At 45.9% G+C, this 22100-nt stretch overlaps 1 protein-coding gene across 1 annotated transcript; it reads left to right on the forward strand.

Moving 5' to 3' along the window:
• Positions 1-14552: 14552 nt before the first annotated feature.
• Positions 14553-18867, forward strand: T265_00348 (hypothetical protein; the record flags this gene model as incomplete). Its single annotated transcript, XM_009164093.1, has 8 exons — positions 14553-14624; positions 14841-15081; positions 16301-16399; positions 16434-16583; positions 16621-16791; positions 16831-16934; positions 16958-17064; positions 18552-18867. 8 exons carry the CDS (start codon positions 14553-14555, stop codon positions 18796-18798), a joined length of 1191 nt encoding a protein of 396 aa, XP_009162357.1.
• Between the last annotated feature and the right edge of the window lie 3233 nt (positions 18868-22100).

The following is a 22100-nucleotide window of genomic DNA, read 5'->3' on the forward strand; positions in this document are numbered from 1 at the left end:
GTGACTGAACAAGCCTTTGCAATACGCTCTCTGCCCATCAGCCCACCGGTCATGAGCCCAACGAAGGTAGCTAGCCAATATGATCATTTGAAGGACACTACCTTTGTGGAGCTTCCAGATAAGCGTGTGAGAATATTGATAGGAGAAGACGTTCCAGAGGCACACTGGCCTATGGAGAAAAGGTTGGGCAAGCAGAAGGAACCCTACGCTGTAACGACACCTTTGGGTTGGGTTCTACGTGGTCCGTTGTCTATAGGACATAGAGTCTGGACACATGTGCGCCATGTAAGTACGAAAGATGATGACATCACTGCTCATCTAAAAGCTCTGTATGAGGCTGATTTCAACTATTTAGAGACTCCGGGCCTATGCCAAAGTGTCGGAGACAAAAAAGCGCTTCGAATTGTTGAAGTCTTCAGTGTTCAAGGATGGTCATTACGAAGTACCATTGCCGTGGAGAACGGCTGAAAGACTTCCTGACAACTATCGTCTAGCCCATTCTCGGTTGCAATATATGAGGAGGCGTTTTGCAAAGGATCTGACTTTGTTAGCGCGATACAGAGAACGCATGAACGACATCATCATTAAGGGTTACCTCGAACCCCTATCCACTCATCAATCTAAATCAAGGGAGAAATAGAAGTGGTATTTACCTCATAACCCCCTTTTGAACCCGAAAAAACAGGAAAGATGCGAGTTGTATTTGATTGCGCGACCAAGTTTAAGGGTGTTTCCCTGAACGATAGATTGTGTAAAGGTCCCGACACTACTGCGAGTTTGTTGGGAGTTCTCTCGCGCTTCCTGAGTGAGTACCTTGCGATGGCTGCAGACATTTCCAAAATGTTCGTGCAACTAAAAGCTCAAGAAGCCGCAAGGTTAGCGGGAGATCTGAGAAAAGGAGCAAGATTTTTGTCCTCAAGAACAAAATACTGGACGAAAACAACCATAGTGCTTCACTGTATACGGAACACTGCCACTCGCTATAGTACCTTCGTGGCAAACAGAATCTCTACGATTCATCATTTGTCATCACCCGGTGATTGGCGTCACGTAATGCGTGAGGAAAATCCGGCAGACTTGGCCTCTAGGGGAGTAAGTTCTTTGACTGCTCTCCGATATTGGTTCAAGGGGCCGGCCTTTCTGGAAGCGTCCGAGGCCCAGTGGCCACGCTACGAACCACACTTCATACCAGAAGGAATAGAATTGAAGACAAAACCTGCTTCGGTTAACGTGACCGCTGCCTCCGAACCAAATGGGTTGTATCGTTTGATGGAAATGTGTTCCGATTGGTCTAAACTTCTACGATCTGTGGTATGGTTGACAAGGTTTAAAACATACCTGAGAGTGATGGCAAGCGGCTCAACTGAAACTTCACTGAACGCTGAAGGATTGAAACTCACAGAAGTGAGGAAAGCTGAGCGTGATATTATTCCCATGGTTCAAAAGACGGTATACCTAGCAATCATGCTGAAATTAGAACGCGCCGGTAGGGTTGACGAACGAAGTGTACGCAACCACAAACTGATACGCTTATGCCCGATAGCGATGGATGGCTTGCTATGTGTAGGAGGTAGATTGGGTAACCTTTTGTGGCCGCATGTTGCTAAACATCCTATCGTACTACCTCCGAAGCATAACGTCACCAGGTTGATAGTTTGGAACGCTCATGTGCTGAATGGGCACTGTGGACTATCTCATACGTTATCCGAACTGCGCCAAAGATTTTGGGTCGTTCAGGGTGTATCGATGAGTAAGCGGGTGCTCCACAGTTGCTGGACGTGTTGAAGGAACCTTACAACGGCTTCACGACAAGCTATGGCGCCGTTGCCGGTCGAAAGGATCCAGCCAGGCTGGCATCCCTTCAAGATAGTTGGGTGTGACTATTTTGGACCACTGACAATAAAGAATGGAAGAAAAACTGAGAAAAGGTATGGCTGTTTGTTAACCTACTTACAGATGAGGGCAGTGCACCTTGAAATGGCCTATTCATTATCTTCTGACTCCTTCATTAAGGCGCTGATGGGTTTTATAGCACGAAGGGGAGCCCCAGAAAAGATTACCAGTGATAGCGGTTCTAATTTCGTCAAGGTGGAGATGGAATTGAAACGAGCCATAGATCGACCTTCACATTCCCGCATCAGCGCTGAACTACTGCGGTACAACGTCGAATGGCAGTCCACACCACCGTTGAGCAGCCATAGAGGCGAAGTATGGGAACGTCTCATACGATCCGTAGGATGGATACTAAGGTCGACAGTAAATGAGCAGAATGTGAACGACAAAGAAATAGTAACGGTTCTTACGGAAGCAGAGCGGGTAATGAATGGGCGCCCTATTGTGCCCAATCAAACCAACTATTTCGACAAGCCGGCACTGACGCCGAATGACTTGCTCATTCTCAATAATGGGGTACACGGAGTTGTGCCGGAAAGTATAACAGAGAGGTTGGCAGCAGGTGAACTACTCAACTCAAGTATTCTGGAAGCGCTGGGTGAAGGAGTACGTACCTCTGCTTCAAGAGCAAACTAAGTGGCAGAAACCTCAAAGGAACTTCAGGAGAGGGGAACAGAAAGACCGTTGGGAGTTGGCGCGTGAGCAAGTTCCGTTTGGCGTACTGCTGTAAGTCCACTCGGAACTTGGGGTAAGTAAAATATTTGAGCCAGGAATGACCATAGCTCGATAAAGGAAAATCCACTGGGATTTTGGGTGGCGGTGTAAAAGGGAGCTTGCCAACAGTGTGCTCCTGTTTCCGAACCCAAGGGACAGCCAATCCCCATATTTAATCCCCTTACCAGATGAACTGAAACCTCCTTGTTTCACTGAACTATTCTTATAACTCTTACGGACTTTGGTCGGACATCGTGATTTTTGCGGTTGCTCGCCGTCGACATCTGTTTGGTTGTGACGATATCGATTTTGAGGCGTAGTGATCTGCGCTTTATCCTCAGGCTGGTAATTGTACCGCCTTATCTTTGTAAACCTACGGTAGCCGCAGAGGAGAATCCGTTGAGGTTTGTTGAATATGTATATTATTATATTTGCAATAGTACCGTGATTCCAGAATTCGGATTTCTTGGTCGTTTTCCTGGATTGGCACGCGTGACTCAAACTCAGAAACCAGATAGCCGTAACAACAACTACTGCTGTAAGTGTCGACCGGCAATGTTGAGTAGGTGTCACATAGGTGGGTTTTAACATGGCAGACTTTGGTCATGGACAAGCTGGCTGCGCAAATGTGGGTAGTGAGAGTCTTGTTCGACTGTGGCCTGATGTTTTGCTACTTCCCTGTCCGAAAAGCCTTATATCAGAAAGCATACATGTATCGTTCCTGGTATTTCTGGTGCGAACAGCCAGCACATAATTCATCGCACTGGACGCTTGGACAACTCTCTTCAGTAGTTATTTGTTTATAGTATTACAAGTACAAAGATTACTGCAGAATCTACAGCTTCTACGCCAAACGAATCCTCGCGCTGGCGAGCATACTGCCCCGCGCTGAGAACATAAAGAGCAGTGCTACACCCTTTTTTCACTTGTGCCTTTCAGGTGAACGACAGCCACTGACCGAAAAGAACAAAACCGACCCGGGAAGCAGTGCTACACCCTTTTTTCACTTGTGCCTTTCAGGTGAACGACAGCCACTGACCGACAAGAACAAAACCGACCCGGGAAACTTGGGCAAAAGCCTCGATCCTGTGTATCAATCCGTGAATCCGTGATTTGTTTCTTATCTTACGGCCCGGAAATTGGCCATAAACGCACAGACCGGGATGGTTCATTTTGGTTATGTGGCCAACAACCGTCTAGAAAATGCGAACGGCCGCTTAAAGGCCGGGTGCACCACTCCAACACACGGGAGCATGCCACACAAAAAGTGTCTGGGCATGTCGAGTGGCTCATGGGAGAATTAGAGAGGCATATATCGTAGCACTATGACAGATGGCCACTCCTGGAGAGTGATGTCTGCGTTCAGAATGTGGTCTCTCGAATGTCTGCGTATTCATGTTCTCACGTTTTGAGGCACTTGGGGCCGCGACCATCAAAGCTGCCCCATGATAATGTTGGAACAAACAAGTTGAAGTCAAGGTACGTAAACCAACTTATAGTTTGCGGTACAAACGCCGAGATGCTCCCAGAGAGATGACACTTGTGCTGGGGAATGCGCATGCCCTTTCTGCCAGGCGATGTTGCTCCCGTGCATGCACTTGTTCTATGTATTTATAGGTCGGTCCCTTCCGAGCGGTAAGAACTACTCTTCATAAATATTTCTTGGCTTGCTTCACAATCCATTAACGATGGCTGTCGACTGTAGGGCTGCAGCTAGATCGATTGGACGGAGAAGATTTCATGTGACCCATTAGTTCCAGATAATTTGCCTGTTAATGAGACCCCATGCATTTCATGGAAGTCTCGCACATCTTGAGGGATGCAGTAGGTAGATATGCAAAATAGCCGCTGAAGATGACATTATGCGAACAGACATCTACGACATCATGGACTCTGAACTGCTCACATTTTAGGGCAGGTAGTCCTCCCAGTTTGTCAGCCACCTGCCTTATGGTGATATCTGAATAAACTTACCCTTATCTTCTTCACATTTCAGGACGTCAATGGCCAAATGAACCCTCCTTTTGAAAAAGAACGTGCGATTCCGAAAAGAACATATATACTCATCAAAACGGCCGATAAAACTCAACTTTTTATGTCGTCTGTTTTGAACCCTGTCTCCGGTAGAGATGGATGGCACATTCTTGGTTAAGCATCGCGGACTCTTGGCCCAATGTTACTTGTGTGTTAGGCTTGTTCAGCTGTCCGCTTTGATCTATGTAGACTTCATGCGGCTAATTGATCAAGGTAATATCTTCCTAGCATACTTCGCAAGCTATATAGCCCACTCTGCCTTTGACCATCATACTTGCAAGATTTTTCATCAATAATGGACTTGGACTAAGGAACGCTGACTGATAACAGCAATGATCGCGCGAACGTTGTCTACAATAATGGCACCTCCGAATATTTTGCATCCAAAAAGTCATGTAGATTGTAGAATGTTCAGGGAATCATTACAGCTGGAAATCTATCTCAAAGTTCCGTTCATTGTGAGTCACCGTTTTCCGCAGTTCGCGATTCCTTACCACATTAGGCAACCTGTTCACAGGCGCTGGTATTCATTGACACTGAAGTTTCGCTCGCCTAGACAAATCGCTATAGCAGATAAATTGTAATAATAAATGAACACGCATATTATACATAGACATTCTACACTATGAGGTGGCAAGCCTGAACATTCCGTAGCCTTCGAGATATCGATTCAATCGTGCGAATACTAAGCGGCCCTGGAACGGCACTGCAACTTTAAAATTGAAAGCGCTCCAGATAGTAAATAAACATGGTTTTGGTTCTCGCACATGCGCAACAAAATGAATCATTCTGGTGAAAAATGTTTTACTCCACTAGTAAAGGTTTTGCAGCTGAGAGCATTGTGCGGCTAATAGGCTCCCCCTTGGTGGCTTTCAGTTTGTTAGAGTTGGATAGTTGATCCCTATTAAGAGGCAGGCCCAGTTAACTTCCCGGAAACTGTTGGTTTCCGAATATTAGAAATTTAGGGGACTTTAGTTTATTCAGGTTACAGGTTTCGGTGATTTTATGCCGATTGCTTTTGTTTAAGTGAGTGAACTTTTAAGGCCACCGACAATCACCGATTCGCAGATAAATACCAGCTTAAGAGTTCAGGCGGTAATTAAAAACGTAACATATTGTACGAATCGGTGGTGTTCATTAAATAGGGAATAAAATCCACAAAATTTTCCAAGTAAATTCCCTCTGGTGGATAGTTGTTTAACGCCTGGATCGGTTACTCTAATCAGACGTAACAACCGAGATGGGTTTGTTCGCCGAAATTTGCACGATAGCTTTTTGGAAGCTCGCCTTGTGTGCAGTGTAATAATCGAAAATTCAAAACTGATTCTAATGTGTCACTGTGAAAGATCCCATATCCAGCTATATGCTACTAGTTAAAATTACTGCGGCCTTTTTGGATAGTTTGCACGTGAACTATTACTACTGCGGTGAGCTATCTTTCCCGTAACTTACCTAAGTTCGATTACGTATTTCAGCGCAACGTAGTTTCCAAAAAATAAGGTAAACTATTAACCCTCATCGTGGTAACTGTACACAGTGCTCGCTTATGGCACCGCTAATCATAGATACTCAATATGGTAGCCTCGTTCATCGGCCGACTATGCTCCTTCTTATTTGTACGCCCTTTCGGTCTGCCATGCCCACACCTGAAAATATTCAACCACATTCGGCGGGTCGTACGTTTTTGCTGGTTAATAATATCAGTACAGAAGCAGGGAATAGTCACTCCAGTTCTCATGTATCAGATACCACCATTGCTCCTCAGGGTTACTGAGAAGAAAAATGAGTAATTAGTTACGTGTATTAGGTAAAATTGTTCAGAGTTTCTGCTTTCCTTAAAACAAACTTACCACTTTCGATAGTGAGAGGGCCTTGGGTATACCGATTTTGCGTCATCCAGATTTTGAGCTTATACACGTGATTGGACGCAGCGAATTCCAGGCTGGAGAGTGGTGTATAGAAAGCTTTCGTACGATCCAATGGTGTAGACCTGATCCCCGGAATTCGAGGACCTGATGCGTTTCCAAAGATTCACCCATGGATGCAGCCGTGACGACGGCCTGGTAAGTGTGTGGAAACTTGGCAACTGCTCCTTTAGAGCGCTCAATCCTAATTTCTGCTTTCGGTCTCTTGTATCCTTTAGCTCACTAGAAACAACAGCCTTGCCATCCTTACCATAATTTGCAACCATCCCACAGCCAACAGCAGTGAATTCTCTTATCAACTCAAGGCTCCGTGTTTGGACACAGCTAATCAGCTCCTGTGCTCGCTTTTGCAAACTGGTTCTTTTGTCATTTTCAGCATCTGGTCACAGTTATAGAATGCACGCTTGCCAACTATCCGTGCAGCTGCCCACTAGCCTCCCAAGGAACTATCTTCACGGTTAGCCTCAAACTCCACCTTCTACCGTGGGCCCACGCCTTCATTCTCCTCCGTTCACTGCTCTGCTTACATTATCAAGTTAACCATGCTTATTTAAATCTTCCCCGTGTACAACCACACCCTTCGAATTCCCATGGTGCCAAAAGACCCCGCGGGTGATTTCACACACCTCACAACAATTGGCTTGCCGCTGAAACTATAAATTAATTCAACAATGCACGAAGAAAGCTAAAATGACAGCAGTTTTCGTCATGCCCTTGCCGATGGCTTTGGCTTCCTATGTTGTGGCATATACTTCCTTAAATCAACCTGTGAATAGAAGACATCGATTATGATACCGTAAAGAATGCTGTCTAATGCGTAGACTAAAATAGGTTTACTAAATTCACACTGTGTGGCACGTCTGACGCAACTGGCTTGGCAAAGCCCCTGCCATTTTACTGAACGAACTGCGGCATGTTGAGGTCACTTCACCGTTCAAAAATGCGTCTTACGTTCTCCCCAAACTCTTATCACTGTGTGCTCTGAACTACTGACTGCTCCGACTCTCCCGTCCTCCAGGATTAATTAACACTTATTTCTGCGCAGCCTGTAATATCAGGAAGCCATCACTATCCCTAGTCAGCATGCTTCTGTTCACCGTGGCCATTAACTAGTAACCCTTTTTCCGTGAAGTTTCCCACTTCACTTCCAGAATGTGCGTTACTGAACAGTTCCAAAAGTTCTTTGATGAACTAATCCTCCATTTTACCCTACCTAATTGGAATACTCGATAGTCCTTTGTCTCCAAATGCCCGCCCACAAACCACCTAGTCACAAGAGCTAGCACACTCGCTTCAACCCCTAGTTTGCTAACCACCCGCTTAAATCTTTGCCCCTTCTACCCAGCCACATGGACGGTGGCGCAAATTTTAGCCAACTAGCGCTCTTGATATTCGTATATGAACACGTGGTTTGGACCGGCCGCGTGGCGCCATTCCCCAACAATTCCATCAACATATAGATTAGAGTGATTGAAATCGAACAGTTTCGCTTCACCAGAAAATTTAGGGAATACTGTTTACCCTAATCTGCCTGGTATTTTGGACTGCAGATTAACCTGGGTTGCAGTGTTATCTATCAGACCTTTTTGAAACTTCCATTCTGAGTCTCGAAGTTAGACCACGTTATCCTATTGCCCAGTATGGAAGGCAGAAACAAACCACCATATGCCTTCAATGAATCCAAGAATATGTTTGATCTACGCCGGTCCCGATTTTTCACGACTTCTTGAGCAATCCCAACAACTCTGATAATCCTAGCTAACTCACTCATGATGTTCATGCAAGGGCCTCATTAGGACTACGACGGCCGCACCCGGCCTTATGACTTGCCCGTAGTTTGACATGTCCCCACCACTCCAAGACTGAGCGTTATATACCTCCTAAAGATCCTCTCAATATGCTGAATTTGCGCAAGGCCTCCAGAATATTAACTCCCTATTTTACTGCAATTGCTGCAGTGATGGAAAACCTTTACCTATGTGTCAAGGATGGCTGCTCCATTTCGATCTTGCGCGGACGAGCACAACGTAGTTGGTATTCTTGTACCCTTCAAAATATTTCCAAGAACGATGCAAGAGAAAACACATGAAGAAACCAGCTTCTTCATGGAATCTCCTGCAGCAAAGCATTCCACGCCAGAGCAAAATTCCGCCTGATGCGCCGTCAGTCGCTTGTCGAAGGCTGCCTGCCCTGTGCTTGAAAGGAAACGAATGTCACGGCAATCTACAAAACCGGTGACCGATTATAACCCGACAGCTGCCAACCTATTAGTCTCACTGGTGTACCGTGCAGGTTAACACAACACATTCTGAAGCGAGTCATCCCAGATCACCTTACTTCCAAAAATTTGATATCGCCAGCCCAACATGGATTCCTTCCAAACCAGTCTCGCATAACGAACATACTCATATTCGTGGACAGTTTGACCCTAGCCAAGGACGCGGGGCTAATGTCGGATGCCATATTTTTCGACTTCTCAAAAGCATTCGGTCGAGTCCCCCACGGCCCGCTGCTCCAAACATCGAATCTTACGGTATTCGAGGGAAAATTCTGGGCCGGATTAGGGCGTTTCAATTAGACCAAAAACTCTGTACGGAGTGGGCTGGACCCACTCTTCTCCAGCGCCGGCCCTCATTAAATTTCTTCAAGGCTCCGTTTTGGGCCACTGTCCCTTTTGACATACGTTAACAGCTATCCAGATGTTCCTGCAAGCCCGTGTATAATTTTTGCTGATGACCTGAAGTGCAGTAGCTCTAATAACACTGGCTTCTAAATGCATGTGGACGCCGCAGAGCAGGGGGTTAGGCGGGCACCTTCCTATGAATGACGAAAAGCGTGTTCAGATGTCATTCGGAGGAGACTCAGCATGGGGAGAATGGACCAGAGGAAATCTCAAGGATAGATGCCAAACATGTTTTCTCTGCACCATACGAAATAGGCTCGAAAGGCATTCGACGCTCTACGGATGATCCGGAACACCTTCGCCAGTATCACTCGAATGGAATTATAAGTACTCTTTGGAGCCTACGACAAACCACTTCTTGAATATATCAACCAAGTTGCCTAATCAGGACGCCGGAAGTACGCGTTTCCATTGAGCTGCTACGAAAATGGTTGCCGGCCTTAGAGCTGTTGTCTATAGAACGCGCCTCACGATGCCTGACCTCTTCGCCGTGGAGTACCCTCGCCTTCGAGGGGACCAAATTCTTACTTATGTCCTGTTTGAACAAGGTTTGTCCAACTGGTTTTTCACCTCTGACCCAGCAAACGCGGCGGGGACATGCTAAGTGGCTGCGTGAAATAACCTTCCCCTTGCGGCTGTGCGCGCTCCTCTTAGAACTCATTTCAATGCATTATTAGACCCTTATTTATGCGAGTCCTCGCGCTGGTAAGCACACCGCCCCGCGCTGAGAACTTAAAGAGCAGTGCTGCGCTATTTTTTCACTTCTGCCTTTCAGTTGAATGACAGCGGCTGAATGAAAAGAACAAAACCAACCTAGGTATCTTGGGTAAAGTCATCGATCCCTATGCATCAATCCGTTTTCCCCTGGAGTACCGTCGCCTCAGATGGGACCTAACTCTCACTTGAACAAAGCTTGGCAAACAGATTTTTTACCGTTGACCCAGCAAACACCCGGCGGTGACATAGTAAGAAAATTTTCAAGCTCAGGGCACACACATTCATTAGACAAAAATTTTTTCATTTCGGTAGTAGCTGCGTGGAATGACTTTCCTCCGACGGTTGTACACGCTCCTTCTAGAACCCAAGTTAAAGCACTATTAGACATTTATTTATGCGAATCCTCGCGCTGGCGAGCATACTGTCCCGCGCTGAGAACATAAAGAGCAGTGCTACACCCTTTTTCACTTGTGCCTTTCAGGTGAACGACAGCCACTGACCGATAAGAACAAAGCCGACCCGGGAAACTCGGGCAAAAGCCTCGATCCTGTGTATCAATCCATGAATCCGTGAATCCGTGTGCGTCATTTCCAAGGTCGTTTGGTGGCGTTGCGTTCACTGCAGTTTGCCCTCGGTTGCTGGCCAGCTACTCTATTCGGTAGTTCTCATCTTCATCTTTATCTGCACTTGGGGTAGTTGAACTCACTTCGTATCTAGGGGTTTGAGCAGGATTGCCGCGTTGACATAGCATGGAGTGAGCCCAACATTGTAGAAATTTTATGCCTGTTAGGCGTTGCATATTAGATCACATGCTCAGGGTCCGTTCCCGTTGCGGGGAAGACAGTTAACTAATCCGAATGCTCACATAATTGCATCTTATCAGACAGCCAACCCTAGCATTCAGGTATCCAACTAGAACTCTTGTGTGTTCTAGACGCTTCCTGGCAGGAAGCATCATTCTACCGCATGTGGCAGGTTGTGGAATCACAGTCGCATCTGCGCTTCATTGAGCTGTAGCATATTTCCGAAACAGCTTGATGGTTTAGGCACAGAATAACGAACTGGAAATTTCGTAGTTTGCACTAATTAGCCATGGTTTTCCGATTGCTCCTGTCCAGGCTTCGGCTAACTGACTATGTCTAGCTCTCGCGCATTTTTCAAGTGGCACGGGGCCTGTGCTGGACTTGTCAACCATCAAGAAAAGGTGATTTACAAAGGTAGGATGTGTTCGCTTGCATAACACATTGAGCCATGCGGAGGATTGTAGATGTTACTCCCAGATGTTTCTAATACCAGGTTGATTAAGGTGTAGGGGGCTAACTAACAGTCTCTTGGTCCTTCAGATGAGGACTTTGGCACGTGGTGACTTGCTCCTTACAAGTTTAGATAGCTCTGGAAGTCTTGTGCCAACCTCAGATTCCATGCGGTCAGGTATTCGAGCCAAGAACTTTTGGGAACACTGATCATCCTCTTGCCTAGACCTGTGCGCTCCAACAGCATTCCAGCCCATATAAACATAGGTCGCACAATTGGAAAGTCATCGCCTGGCACCATAAACCGGATCGTCCTTCAAACGGTGGGACGAACAGACTTTACGAGTCACGAGCTCTAAGTGGGGTACCTCAACTAAACTCTTCTGCCCGGGAAGCCAGGCAGCCCTCACCCACAGCCCGTTCCTACTCATCAACTGATGCACTGCAGTCAATCCATCGGCAAGTCCCCTAAGCACTGTTTATGCACAAGACGTCATTAACGATAGCTTCACGTCTGTGTTCAACAGATGCTTCGCTGCCATGCAACCATGGTTTATTTGAAAGCCTTATTGTGAACAAAAGAATAAAAGTGTTCGGGGAAGGGACTCAGTGCTAATTTATTATAATCATTCTGATGTACCTGTATCTCCAGACACTCATTTAAGCAATCCAGATAGAAACTGACAACAAGAACGCCATATCTTACAGCGTCTCCAACCAGACGCAGTGGGGACCATGTGGTCCCCATCTTAGATGACGAGTAGCACCGACAGCATGCAAGCGTTCCGAAATCTTTTTCATGCCCCTCTGCCAGGCCAAGAGTTGGCGTCCTCCTTGCTTCTGCCACTCTAAATCGGGCACAAAAAACAGCACTTTCTCTGGGTAACTATTTCGGCATACGCAATATATGGCCTAACCAACGCATCTTCTCGTCCTGGACACATTCCTCAATAGGAGTACCCGTTGCACAACCGAAAACTTGCTTTCTAATTGCCTCGTCATGGCTTTACCGACAACAACCCACACGAGCTGTGGTTCTGAGAAAGCGATTGTCGAGCACCTGAAGCCGTCTTAGTTCCGCTGCTCGAACACACCAAGTCTCAGCCGCACAACGAAGCAACCGACACTGTAGCCCGATACACACGTCTTTTGAGATTCAGGGATATACCGCTTTGACGCCATAGGTGTACCGAATTGGCGAACTCGGACCGAGCCTTGTAGACTGGTGCACTGACCTAATCTGTCGCACTACATTCAAGATATGTGAAATGCTCCACAATTTCGAATGCCTCTCCTGGGTTGTAAGTGGTGTGTTCAGTGACTATGCCCAGCACCATGTGGGTGCAAAGTGCATACCAAGGGACTTTGGACAGTTCATCTGAAAACATCTGCGCCTACTCCTTCCCGAAGACGAAAATGATGTCTGCATATTCCAGATCGACAAGGTTTTTGTTAGAGGCTATTTTAACACCGGGGTTTTGAAGACCTTCCTGCGTTTGTCTCGTTGCCTTATCGATCACGAAATCAAATATGAATGAAGAGAGTGGGCGTCCCTGACGGACACCAATTTGTGTCTGGGAAGACTCCTTTTCCCAATTGCAAGCTAACAAATCAGACAAGCGTTGACGGAGGACTTCACCCCTTTCTTTGAACAATGCGAGTGGGAGGTCATCCGGACCAGAAGCTCGGTGGCGCTTGAGAGGACATGCAGTCCTGGACCTCTGAGGCTGTAGAGGGTTCCACATCCACCGTCCAGTGTTCTACGTCAGCTGTAGGTTCCAGATGAGTGCCAGCTGGTGGCCACCGTAAATATTTTTCAAAGTATTCGGCCCAATGGCTGAGGCGTTCATTATTCAAGATAGTCGCTTTGTTCTGAACTTTGATGGTTTCCCTCAAAGACGATTTCCGGGGACCGATCGCATGGATCATTTGAAATAATCTTCGGGAATTCCTGGCTTTCTGGGGTCCTCCTGTTTCTTTGGTTTTCCGTGTCCACTAGACTTCACGATGGGCGAGATGGCCCAAGTGGTTAGAGCGCGAATTTACTGACCGGAAGGCCCGTGGTTCGAACCCGACCTCTGCCTCTCGACTTCCCCTGTCTAAGCTTGGGCAACCTGGCAGTATCCCAGCCCTCGTGCAAACTTCGGGTGGAATGGCAGTTAGGCACCGAAAGGGTGCTACAGTTGAACGAGACTTCACGATTGATTGGCACGCTCACCTTCACTTGACGTCTGATAATCTGTCGGGTCAAGTTATGTTCGGGAATGGCTGGGATATTTCTCCGAGATTCAAGGAGTGCCACCGTTCGGTCTGATATCCGACGCTTGAATGCGCCTGGTGGTGCTGTGCCACAAGCAAAATTCCAAGCAATATGCAAAGAAATGGCAATCTCGTCCCAGTATGAGTTCACATCTGATGGTGGAGCATTTGGAAGAGACTCTAGAAGACGATTCTGGTAAGTTCGTCTAACGTCCGGATCTACCGGTCTCTCAGTTGCCAAGCGATTTGTCAGCACCTTACGGGGCCCTCGAAAACGTAGGTAGAAGTGACTCCGGACGAGTGCGCGGTTGGAATCCGCAAATGTGTCGAAACGATTGGCAGTCAATAATTGATCCGTGCCGTCGGTACCTGATGGCAATGTGATCAATTTGAGTTCCTAGCCGGCACGCCGTTAAAGGACACCATGTAACCAGGCGACTTCGGCTAGTTCGAAATTTAGTACTGCATAAAACAGCTTGTGAGCAGTGCACAGCTGCTTTATTGTCCGTACGTACCGAGTCCAATCCACGTCGACCATCTGAGTCTCAGATGCGCTAAGCCTGACCTTTTGTGCATTCAGATCTCCGGCAACCTGGCCTTTTAGCTTACCGCAGCAAGGCATTTTGGGCGTCATCAAACTCGTCTTTGATGGTGTCAGAACTAGTCATTTGGGGCGTATGCAGACATGACAAGCGGACATCGGTCAACTTTCCGCTTGTAAGACTCCTTCACGGACGTTGCCAGACGAATCACACAGGCGACTATCAACTGGTATCCAGTCAAGCAAGGATCCTTCCGCCCAGTGACCCAGAACGTCGTTAACCTATATGCGTCCTGTTGTAGCAGCCTGTGGACCGCCAGAGTTGTGCAACCGGAAGCGAGTGGAGAGTGATGAGGCGGTTAGCTCAACCACTGTGGTTGCACCTTGAATTCTCGTTTCTACTTCAGCACACATCAGTGCCAAGTGAGTACAGTGTGAGAGCAGGAATAGCTTGTTGTCCTGTTTGCCTTAGAGTGCGCACCTTGAAAGCGGCCAGATAGACTGGGCGTCTAGGTTTAAAGATTGATTTATGGATGCCTGAGGGTGACGCGCAAATATTGCTTGCAAAACCGATGCAGGACGAATGGAACCGTCGGTCCCAACTAGTGGGCCTACAAGGAGGGAGTTATTAATGGGGTGGGAAGAGGGGGGGGAGAAAAGTATGTGAGAGAGAAAGAAGTTAGGTGTCAGCAGTAGACTGTTTTCGCTTATCTGCCTTGCTATGTGCGGCGAGTAAGGCGACCTCCCTGATGGACACTGGGTGTATTGCTATTTGTGATTACCATGACTGGGATACTGCCAGGACGCCCAGACCTTGACAGGAGGACGACCAGGGTCCTCAACCAAAGGCTTTTGTTCAAAAGCCTGACCACAATGCACCGGTGTTTGGCGTGAAATGCAAGTGCATTCCAATTTTTACGGGACAGATAGCCACACGTGTTCCAACCCCCAATCTGGAGAACCAGGAGACTGTGTTCGTCAAACTTCTAACCGTTGACCAACTTGATATGAGAGACTGTGTGTCGCACGGACATCCCCAGTGTATCTCAATGGGTCGCGGAGGTACATAAACCGTCACACCACGGTGAGATCCGGTCTCTTCGTGCGGGTAAGAGTTCGGACACTGAAGTCGAGCTCCTTAGTAGTCAATTTGCTACAGGCTACTACAGGCTAATAATCTTTCTATTCTTAACGTCAGCATACTATCCACTTAAATTCAAGTTTCGCAAAAGTATCGAGTTAAAGAGGTCCAAAGTGGGCTTTTGTTGTCGGAGTTCTAATGGTAATTTTCAGTAGTTCCATTCATGATGATATCTTCACTTCCCACCATTGACCATAAGCAACAGTGATTTGTCCCATCAAGGAATGAACTCTTCATAAGGTAAAATCGCTAGGTACGTTGTCATGGGAAAAACTCTTATCATATACGCCTGTTTCTCATGTAGTGCAGCACAAAAGTATTGGAAGCCCATAGACATCAGGTATTTTGACATTCCTGTGTGACATGGCTACTTGTTGTGACGCCTGATTAGATAACCTTCTGCACCAGTACTGTCCAGATTGTCTACGGTATCTTGATTCCAGTTCTCGGCCACGTTTGTTTTCCTTTCTGACTGCAGGCTGTGACAACTATTGTCAGATTAATACTCTATTCACCAATCCTCTTAAAAACACGGGAAAATGATGTTTCACACATCGACAGATAGCCACTGGTGATCATTATCTGTACGTTAGGGGCTTACTTTCAGTTCTCTGTCCCCAGGTCGTCATGTCATCCGCAGAGTTAGGTCAACCAGCTCATAGGAGTCTCGTGGTTTGCCACCCCCTTTTTCTTCTGGTAGTTGCAAGAATTCTGACCAGTGAAGGAACACTTCAATCACATTTGTTGTATTTTCGGAAGTACTTTCCTGGCATAAGTGTCCACTTTCGTGGTAAGCATTTTATCCTACCGTTAATTTTTAACCTGAACGCGTGTCACATCTGGTCGTTTTTTCATACCGGTTCTGGAGTTGTGCTTGACTAGTGCGAGATGATGGTCTGATCAAATATTTTTTCCTTCAAAATGTTTTAAACTTCACTGGGCTGCACCGGCGGGTAGCGGGTTTACAGATTCATCAGTGGCACTGTGAAGTATAGCAATCCATATCTACACATTCTTAGTCCCTTCAGGACTTACCATAGGGAATCTTAAAGAGCCCAGTCTGATGCCTAACTACGTTTGATTTCCAACATTTTCTTACAATTTAGATGAATACTTTTTCAAGAACTCATTCTCTACTAGTCAGCAAATCTACGGGAACTATTTCTGCCATATGGACACGCCTTTCAACCACACACTTTGGATTTCAAACGGTGGATGAAGAAGAGAAGCAGCGTAAAGGTCCGCTTAAATGGAGCTGCAGTATTTTTTCCAGTCTTTAATGTGTTCCAGAATGTAGCGGAAAAGTACGATCTCATGAATGATGTCATGAGTGCTGGAATCCATCGCTTGTGGAAAGATAATTTTGTGCACCAAATAATGCCAACACATAACCTCAAGTTCTTAGATGTAGCTGGAGGCACTGGTAAGTTGGTTCTTTTCCTTTTTCAGTCTGCTTGTAGGTGACATTGCATTCCGCATTCACCGCTTTTCCAAAAGATTGCCTTCAATCAATTCAGGAATTACGAATGGTCCTTCAAATAATTCAGAGCCACAGATTACCCTCTGTGACATCAATCCGGCCATGATGGAGGTAGGAAAGTCTAGGGCTAACAAGTTAGGAATTTCTTCGAGTGGGTAATCATGCCGTTTTTGTTAGCGTCTACCTTTAGTTTGTTGGGTGGAAGGTAATGCAGAACAACTTCCTTTCGAAGATAACTCTTTTGACGTCTACACCATTGCATTTGGGATTCGAAACTGTACACATCTGGACAAAGTATGTATCATATTCCAAGGTAGACAAAAAGCTTGATACAGGTCTTGTTCGAAGCCCATCGCGTGTTACGACCACATGGACGGTTCTTTTGTTTAGAATTCAGTCAAGTTGTGAATCCTGTCCTGGGCAAGTAAGTCTGTTTAGAGCCATGGTATTGTTCGTGCGCTCATTTTGTCCTGATGTTTTTTCATGTGTAAGAAACTGAAAACAGATTGACTCATGGGGGTGCAGGATATAATAGCATCTGGCCCTTTAAGCTCAAGCTGGCCTAAGCACAACCAAAAACCAGGAAGTGGTGAATCAAACAGCTGAGGCTGTTTATGCGGTACGAAGGACTGTTAAGAGGGACTTTCAACAGCCACAGTTATTGGGTACAGGGACCTTACCTGACGTATAAGCAAGTCAGACGTCAGGACTAGATAACGAACGGTTGCTCAGGAACCTAGCATCTCAATCATTATACCTGTTGGTCAAGAATTGTAGTTCGTATATGAATCCTCACCTGTTAGAATGGTAGCTGATGACCAGACCAACAATTAAGTGCGCTGAATGACAACAGTATGTCGAACATAACCGATCGTACTTGACATCAGTGCGACTCCGAAAGGCTTAGTCATCCCACCGGTAACTTTGAACCAGGAGAGTTACTAAACTTTGTCACTTTCATCCACGACAAAACACTTGTGCAAATTACCTTTACTTGTGTGTGAAAATTTGAGCTATTTCGGATTAGTTTTCAGTATACTACAAACTGATGCCTGTAGCAAAGCAGTAGTCAGGTGGTCCATGGCAAGTGAGAGATTGATGTTGACAGAAACCTCAAGATGAAGGTTGGTTGTCTCGAGGAAATGGAAAATTATATGAATCCCAGGGTGTCGTATTAATGGTAGCATTTTCATTTAGAAAGGGATTTGAGATTTGACGTAGAGACTACTGATACACCGCTTCAGCTTGAACGATAACATGAGTTGGCCACACAGAAGAATCACCCTCCAGGAAGGACACTCTTAACTTGTGACCCTGGAGCGCATTTTGTTGATCATCTTCATCCAGAGAACTCCTCTTTTCATTTTGATCGTCTCCTTAGGTGGTCTCGGGCGGTGAATAATTGTGCTCGCTATGGCTTCTGGCAATCCTGGAGCCTATTTTTTGCAAGCATGTTCCAAGAGTTCAGCTATCCTGTTTACTTGCTTCATAGGTTTGTTGTCTGTGTCTGTTTGAGATGGTCAATCAGTCCACGGTCACCCAATGACCTCTATGAGGACGAAAAGTCTAGTTTGATCAAACCTACACCCACTATTTCAACCTCGCTGTCTTCACAGTAGACCCGATTGATCTTGAATATCTTACGTGGTTACTTTGTCAAAACTGACCACCCGTAGTTTAAGTCTGTTTCATCAGTGAAGTCCCTCCCCACAGGATATTTTCTATGGATTCCTTTTATCCTGAGAGGAGCGGCCCTATATGATTTTGACTCGGTCTTGCAACAGATATCTTGAGCTTAAGATACCCACCAGTAGGAGACGGTATGTGTTAGCTTGATGCTAGTGAATTCGTCTGTGGGGATGAACCGAGTCTTTTGGACTGTACAGTATCTTTATTTTTTGTTTGTTCCAGAATGTACGACATTTACTCAATGCAGCTCATCCCTGTCTTTGGCCAGCTGATTGCTGGGGACTGGAATTCTTACCAATATTTGGTAGAGAGCATTCGCCAATTTCCTCCGCAGGAAGAATTCGCAGAGCTTATCCGAAGTGCTGGTTTCAGTTCCGTCAATTTTACCAACTATTCTTTTGGCATATGTGCTGTGCATAGTGGATTCAAGAAACCACAACGTTCAGAGGAAGTTAAACCTTGCAAATAACACTTTGAGGATTGATTTATCCACAGATAGACATACTGTAACTCAGCAAGTGATGAAACTCCGTCTTTGCTATTGAGTCCAATTTTATTTTACCTGGGTGTCTTAGGCGGCGCAGTACAATGGATACGATTTTGGTATACATTCAAAGGCAAGCCATTTGGTCTGATCCAGAGGAGTATGTTTCTGGCTGGCGATTTTCACCGTTCAGCTTCCGAAACTGCTTGTTGGTCAGGTAGTTGTCGGCAGTGATGCAGTGAAGCATTAGTGGCAACACTGATATTGCTGTCCTTGATGATGATGATGATGATGATGATGATGATGATGATGATGATGATGATGATGATGATGATGATGATTATAGCTGTCGGTCCGTTCGGTGAGCTTGATAATTAGTTAGATGGCCATCTGAACAGCAACCAGCAAGCGCACCGAAACTGCTAACAGTTCGAAGAAGAAGCTTGAAGAATTTTGTTAAATTTATTAGGATTTTACAGTGTCGTAAACGCTGAAGACAACATCAAGCCAACTAATGAACACTACACATCCAGAAGACTTGCGCGGCTCTTTGTGCCCTCTTTCGACAAAAATAGACACGACCGTCGGTGAAACAAGGCACTTCCAGTTAAGTAGAAAGACCGATCCGATAAACCCAAATTTAGGATGACCATATGCAAAATCCTGGCCTCTCAGCACTCCAGTTTCATTTGGCGAGATGGCTCAAGTGGTTAGGGCACGAGTTTGTTTACCGGAAGGTCCGTGGTTGAAACCCGACCTCTGCCTCTCGACTTCCTCTGTCTAGGCCTGGGCAACCTGGCAGTATCCTAGACCTCGTGCTTCCTTCGGGTAGCATGGCAGCTAGGCACCGGAAGGGTGTTACAGCTGAGAGGTTTTCTTTGACAAAGATTAACGGAAGGTATTTGGCTTGACTCCACACCTGATTATCGATTGTTCGGGTTCATGTTGGATCACTTCAACCGTACTTCCTACCAATTGCGTGACAGTTGCGTCACAATTGCCACATTATTGAGTAAGTTACTTGTGATCGGACCTCACCTCCCTCTATTTGACCAACTTAAGATGTTAAAAATCGGAACGTCCTCACATCTGATTGTAGGATCCGAATTTTCAAACTAACCGATTTCGTTAACTCCCCGAGGAAATGCAACTAACGGATTTTCTTTCGATCGTGAATTCCCTTGTCGGTGATCTTAACAGCTCTAATAAGCCGAGGCAGTAGCCACTTGAATGGATGTCTCACCTGCGCACTACTTTTATTCGTAGTGCAATTTAAAGATATTAATAGTATCTAAAATCTCTGCCCTGAAGTGATCATCACTCATTTTCAACTTTTTTCCGGTTCAACGCTCATCCATTCGCACCAACTAGAAAAGACATACGTGGTGGCCATCTACTATAATCGGTTCTTACGGTCCCTAGCACAGGCGCAAAGCCCTCATTCGAAATAACTTCCGGATGGCGTTTGGTATTCAGAAGTAATACTGGTTGTGACTTCACAACTTCTCAGTTTACGTATCTCTTGAGGGGATTGTCGGAATCACAGTATCCGCCCACAGCGTACACCCGTATGGTGAAAACTGTAACCATATCAACACAGTAACGCGAGCTCTTCGCTCAACGTTGACTACTGTTCCTCCGTTTCAAACTGACTTTCTGCTTGTGGTGCGATTGTGTTCAATATACCCAAATTAGTCGAGTTTTTGTTCCAGTTGCTGCACTGGTTGTGGCTTCGTCAAGCGATGTTCTGGTTTACGATTGTAGCAGTCTTCATTGGTTGAAACCATTGTTGTCCTATCTTAACTGTCCATCTCTTGCGAGACCACCATCAGGAATGTTCAACCGTCAGAAACGATCACTGAGCTTGCTCTGTGAAGTGTATTTCACTGGTAAGCTCCCAGCAGGATTCAATACCGATTAAACCACTTTCGGCCAGTCCTTTCCACTGGTTTCACGAGAGAAGATACACACAGCTATATCGTTTACAAGAAGTCACTTTGTTTGGTCTTTCCATGTGGTTTTCCTGAAGCCATGATTGTAGCCGTCTCGTTTCCTCTCTAAAAGCAGCCCACAGGGTATCTTTGACACTTGGTCTCCTAGGAGAGTACCAACCATTCGAAGTACTTGCGACGGATCAAACACAAGTAGCATTGCCTAAAAACACAGCGGTGAAGCTGTGGTCGTTCTGTTTCTGGTATGGATGAAAATATTACGACGTCCCCAGTGAATTAATGGAACAATTTCTTCACGCCACTTTTCAGGCGTCGAATTTATATAAAAAGTCGCATTGTATGGATTGTATGGAGGATGTTGTTAGCTCAGGTAGCTTTGTTGCTTTGTTCGCTGAACTGAGTAAGTCGATTGCAAACATTTTATCGCCAATCGAATTGACATCATCAGTGCGTTGTTGTGGAGCGCAGGGATGGGTCGGTGGTTGTGCAATCAAATTGTGCAGCTCAGGCAATAAACCAACGACCACCTTCCTCTTTGCGCGGATGACATTTTATGCCACAATGGACCTTAAATATGGTTGGGCGTTTGTCTCTCAAGAGATATCGAGTTCAGAGCCGACTGCGCCGGATGGAACTGAAGTGGTCCTGATTTGCCGGCGGGGGGTGCCGGACTCTTGCGGAGACCAGTGTGTCTGCTTCAGTGGTTATTTGTAGTCAACTGGCAGCTATTATTGTCTACCACAATGCTGGTTTAAACTGTATCACCAATGACTTCAAAATGAGTGTTATTGCAAACCACATGAATGTCGGCTTACTGCAACAGCTCTGTGGATCGTAGCTCTTGAGCATGCGTAAGTAAATTTTTTATTGCTACCAGACTTGTGCTGCTATCACATTTTCCAGCAAGCATCGTATGGTTAGTGATAACTTATACCCGAGCTTGGCTTTGTTAAGGCTTGCTATTGTACAGTGTCCCGTACGTTGGAACTTATCAACAATGGCTGATTGAATCTGTGGATGTTTGACAGCAGCTTATCCGCCATGTCTGGAACTGATTCATCCGGACACATTTTCTGATGTGTACTCAGCTCCTCACCTGATTAGAGTTTATGTCCTTGTAAAATCGTCCTATTAATATCTCACACCGACAGGTCCATCTCATTCGTATCCTTTGGTGTTCTGGTATATAACCTGGCATTTAAAATGCGTTAAATTCTCATTCTAGATTCACTAAAGTCGATGCCAGGATCACCTCAAAGTAGCAATACATCATCAGTAATCTGTGGCGTATTCGAAATGTGAATATATACGCACCTTCTGGATAATCACTCCCAA

Source organism: Opisthorchis viverrini, assembly GCF_000715545.1.
Source record: "Opisthorchis viverrini unplaced genomic scaffold opera_v5_3, whole genome shotgun sequence".
Lineage (NCBI taxonomy): Eukaryota > Metazoa > Platyhelminthes > Trematoda > Opisthorchiida > Opisthorchiidae > Opisthorchis > Opisthorchis viverrini.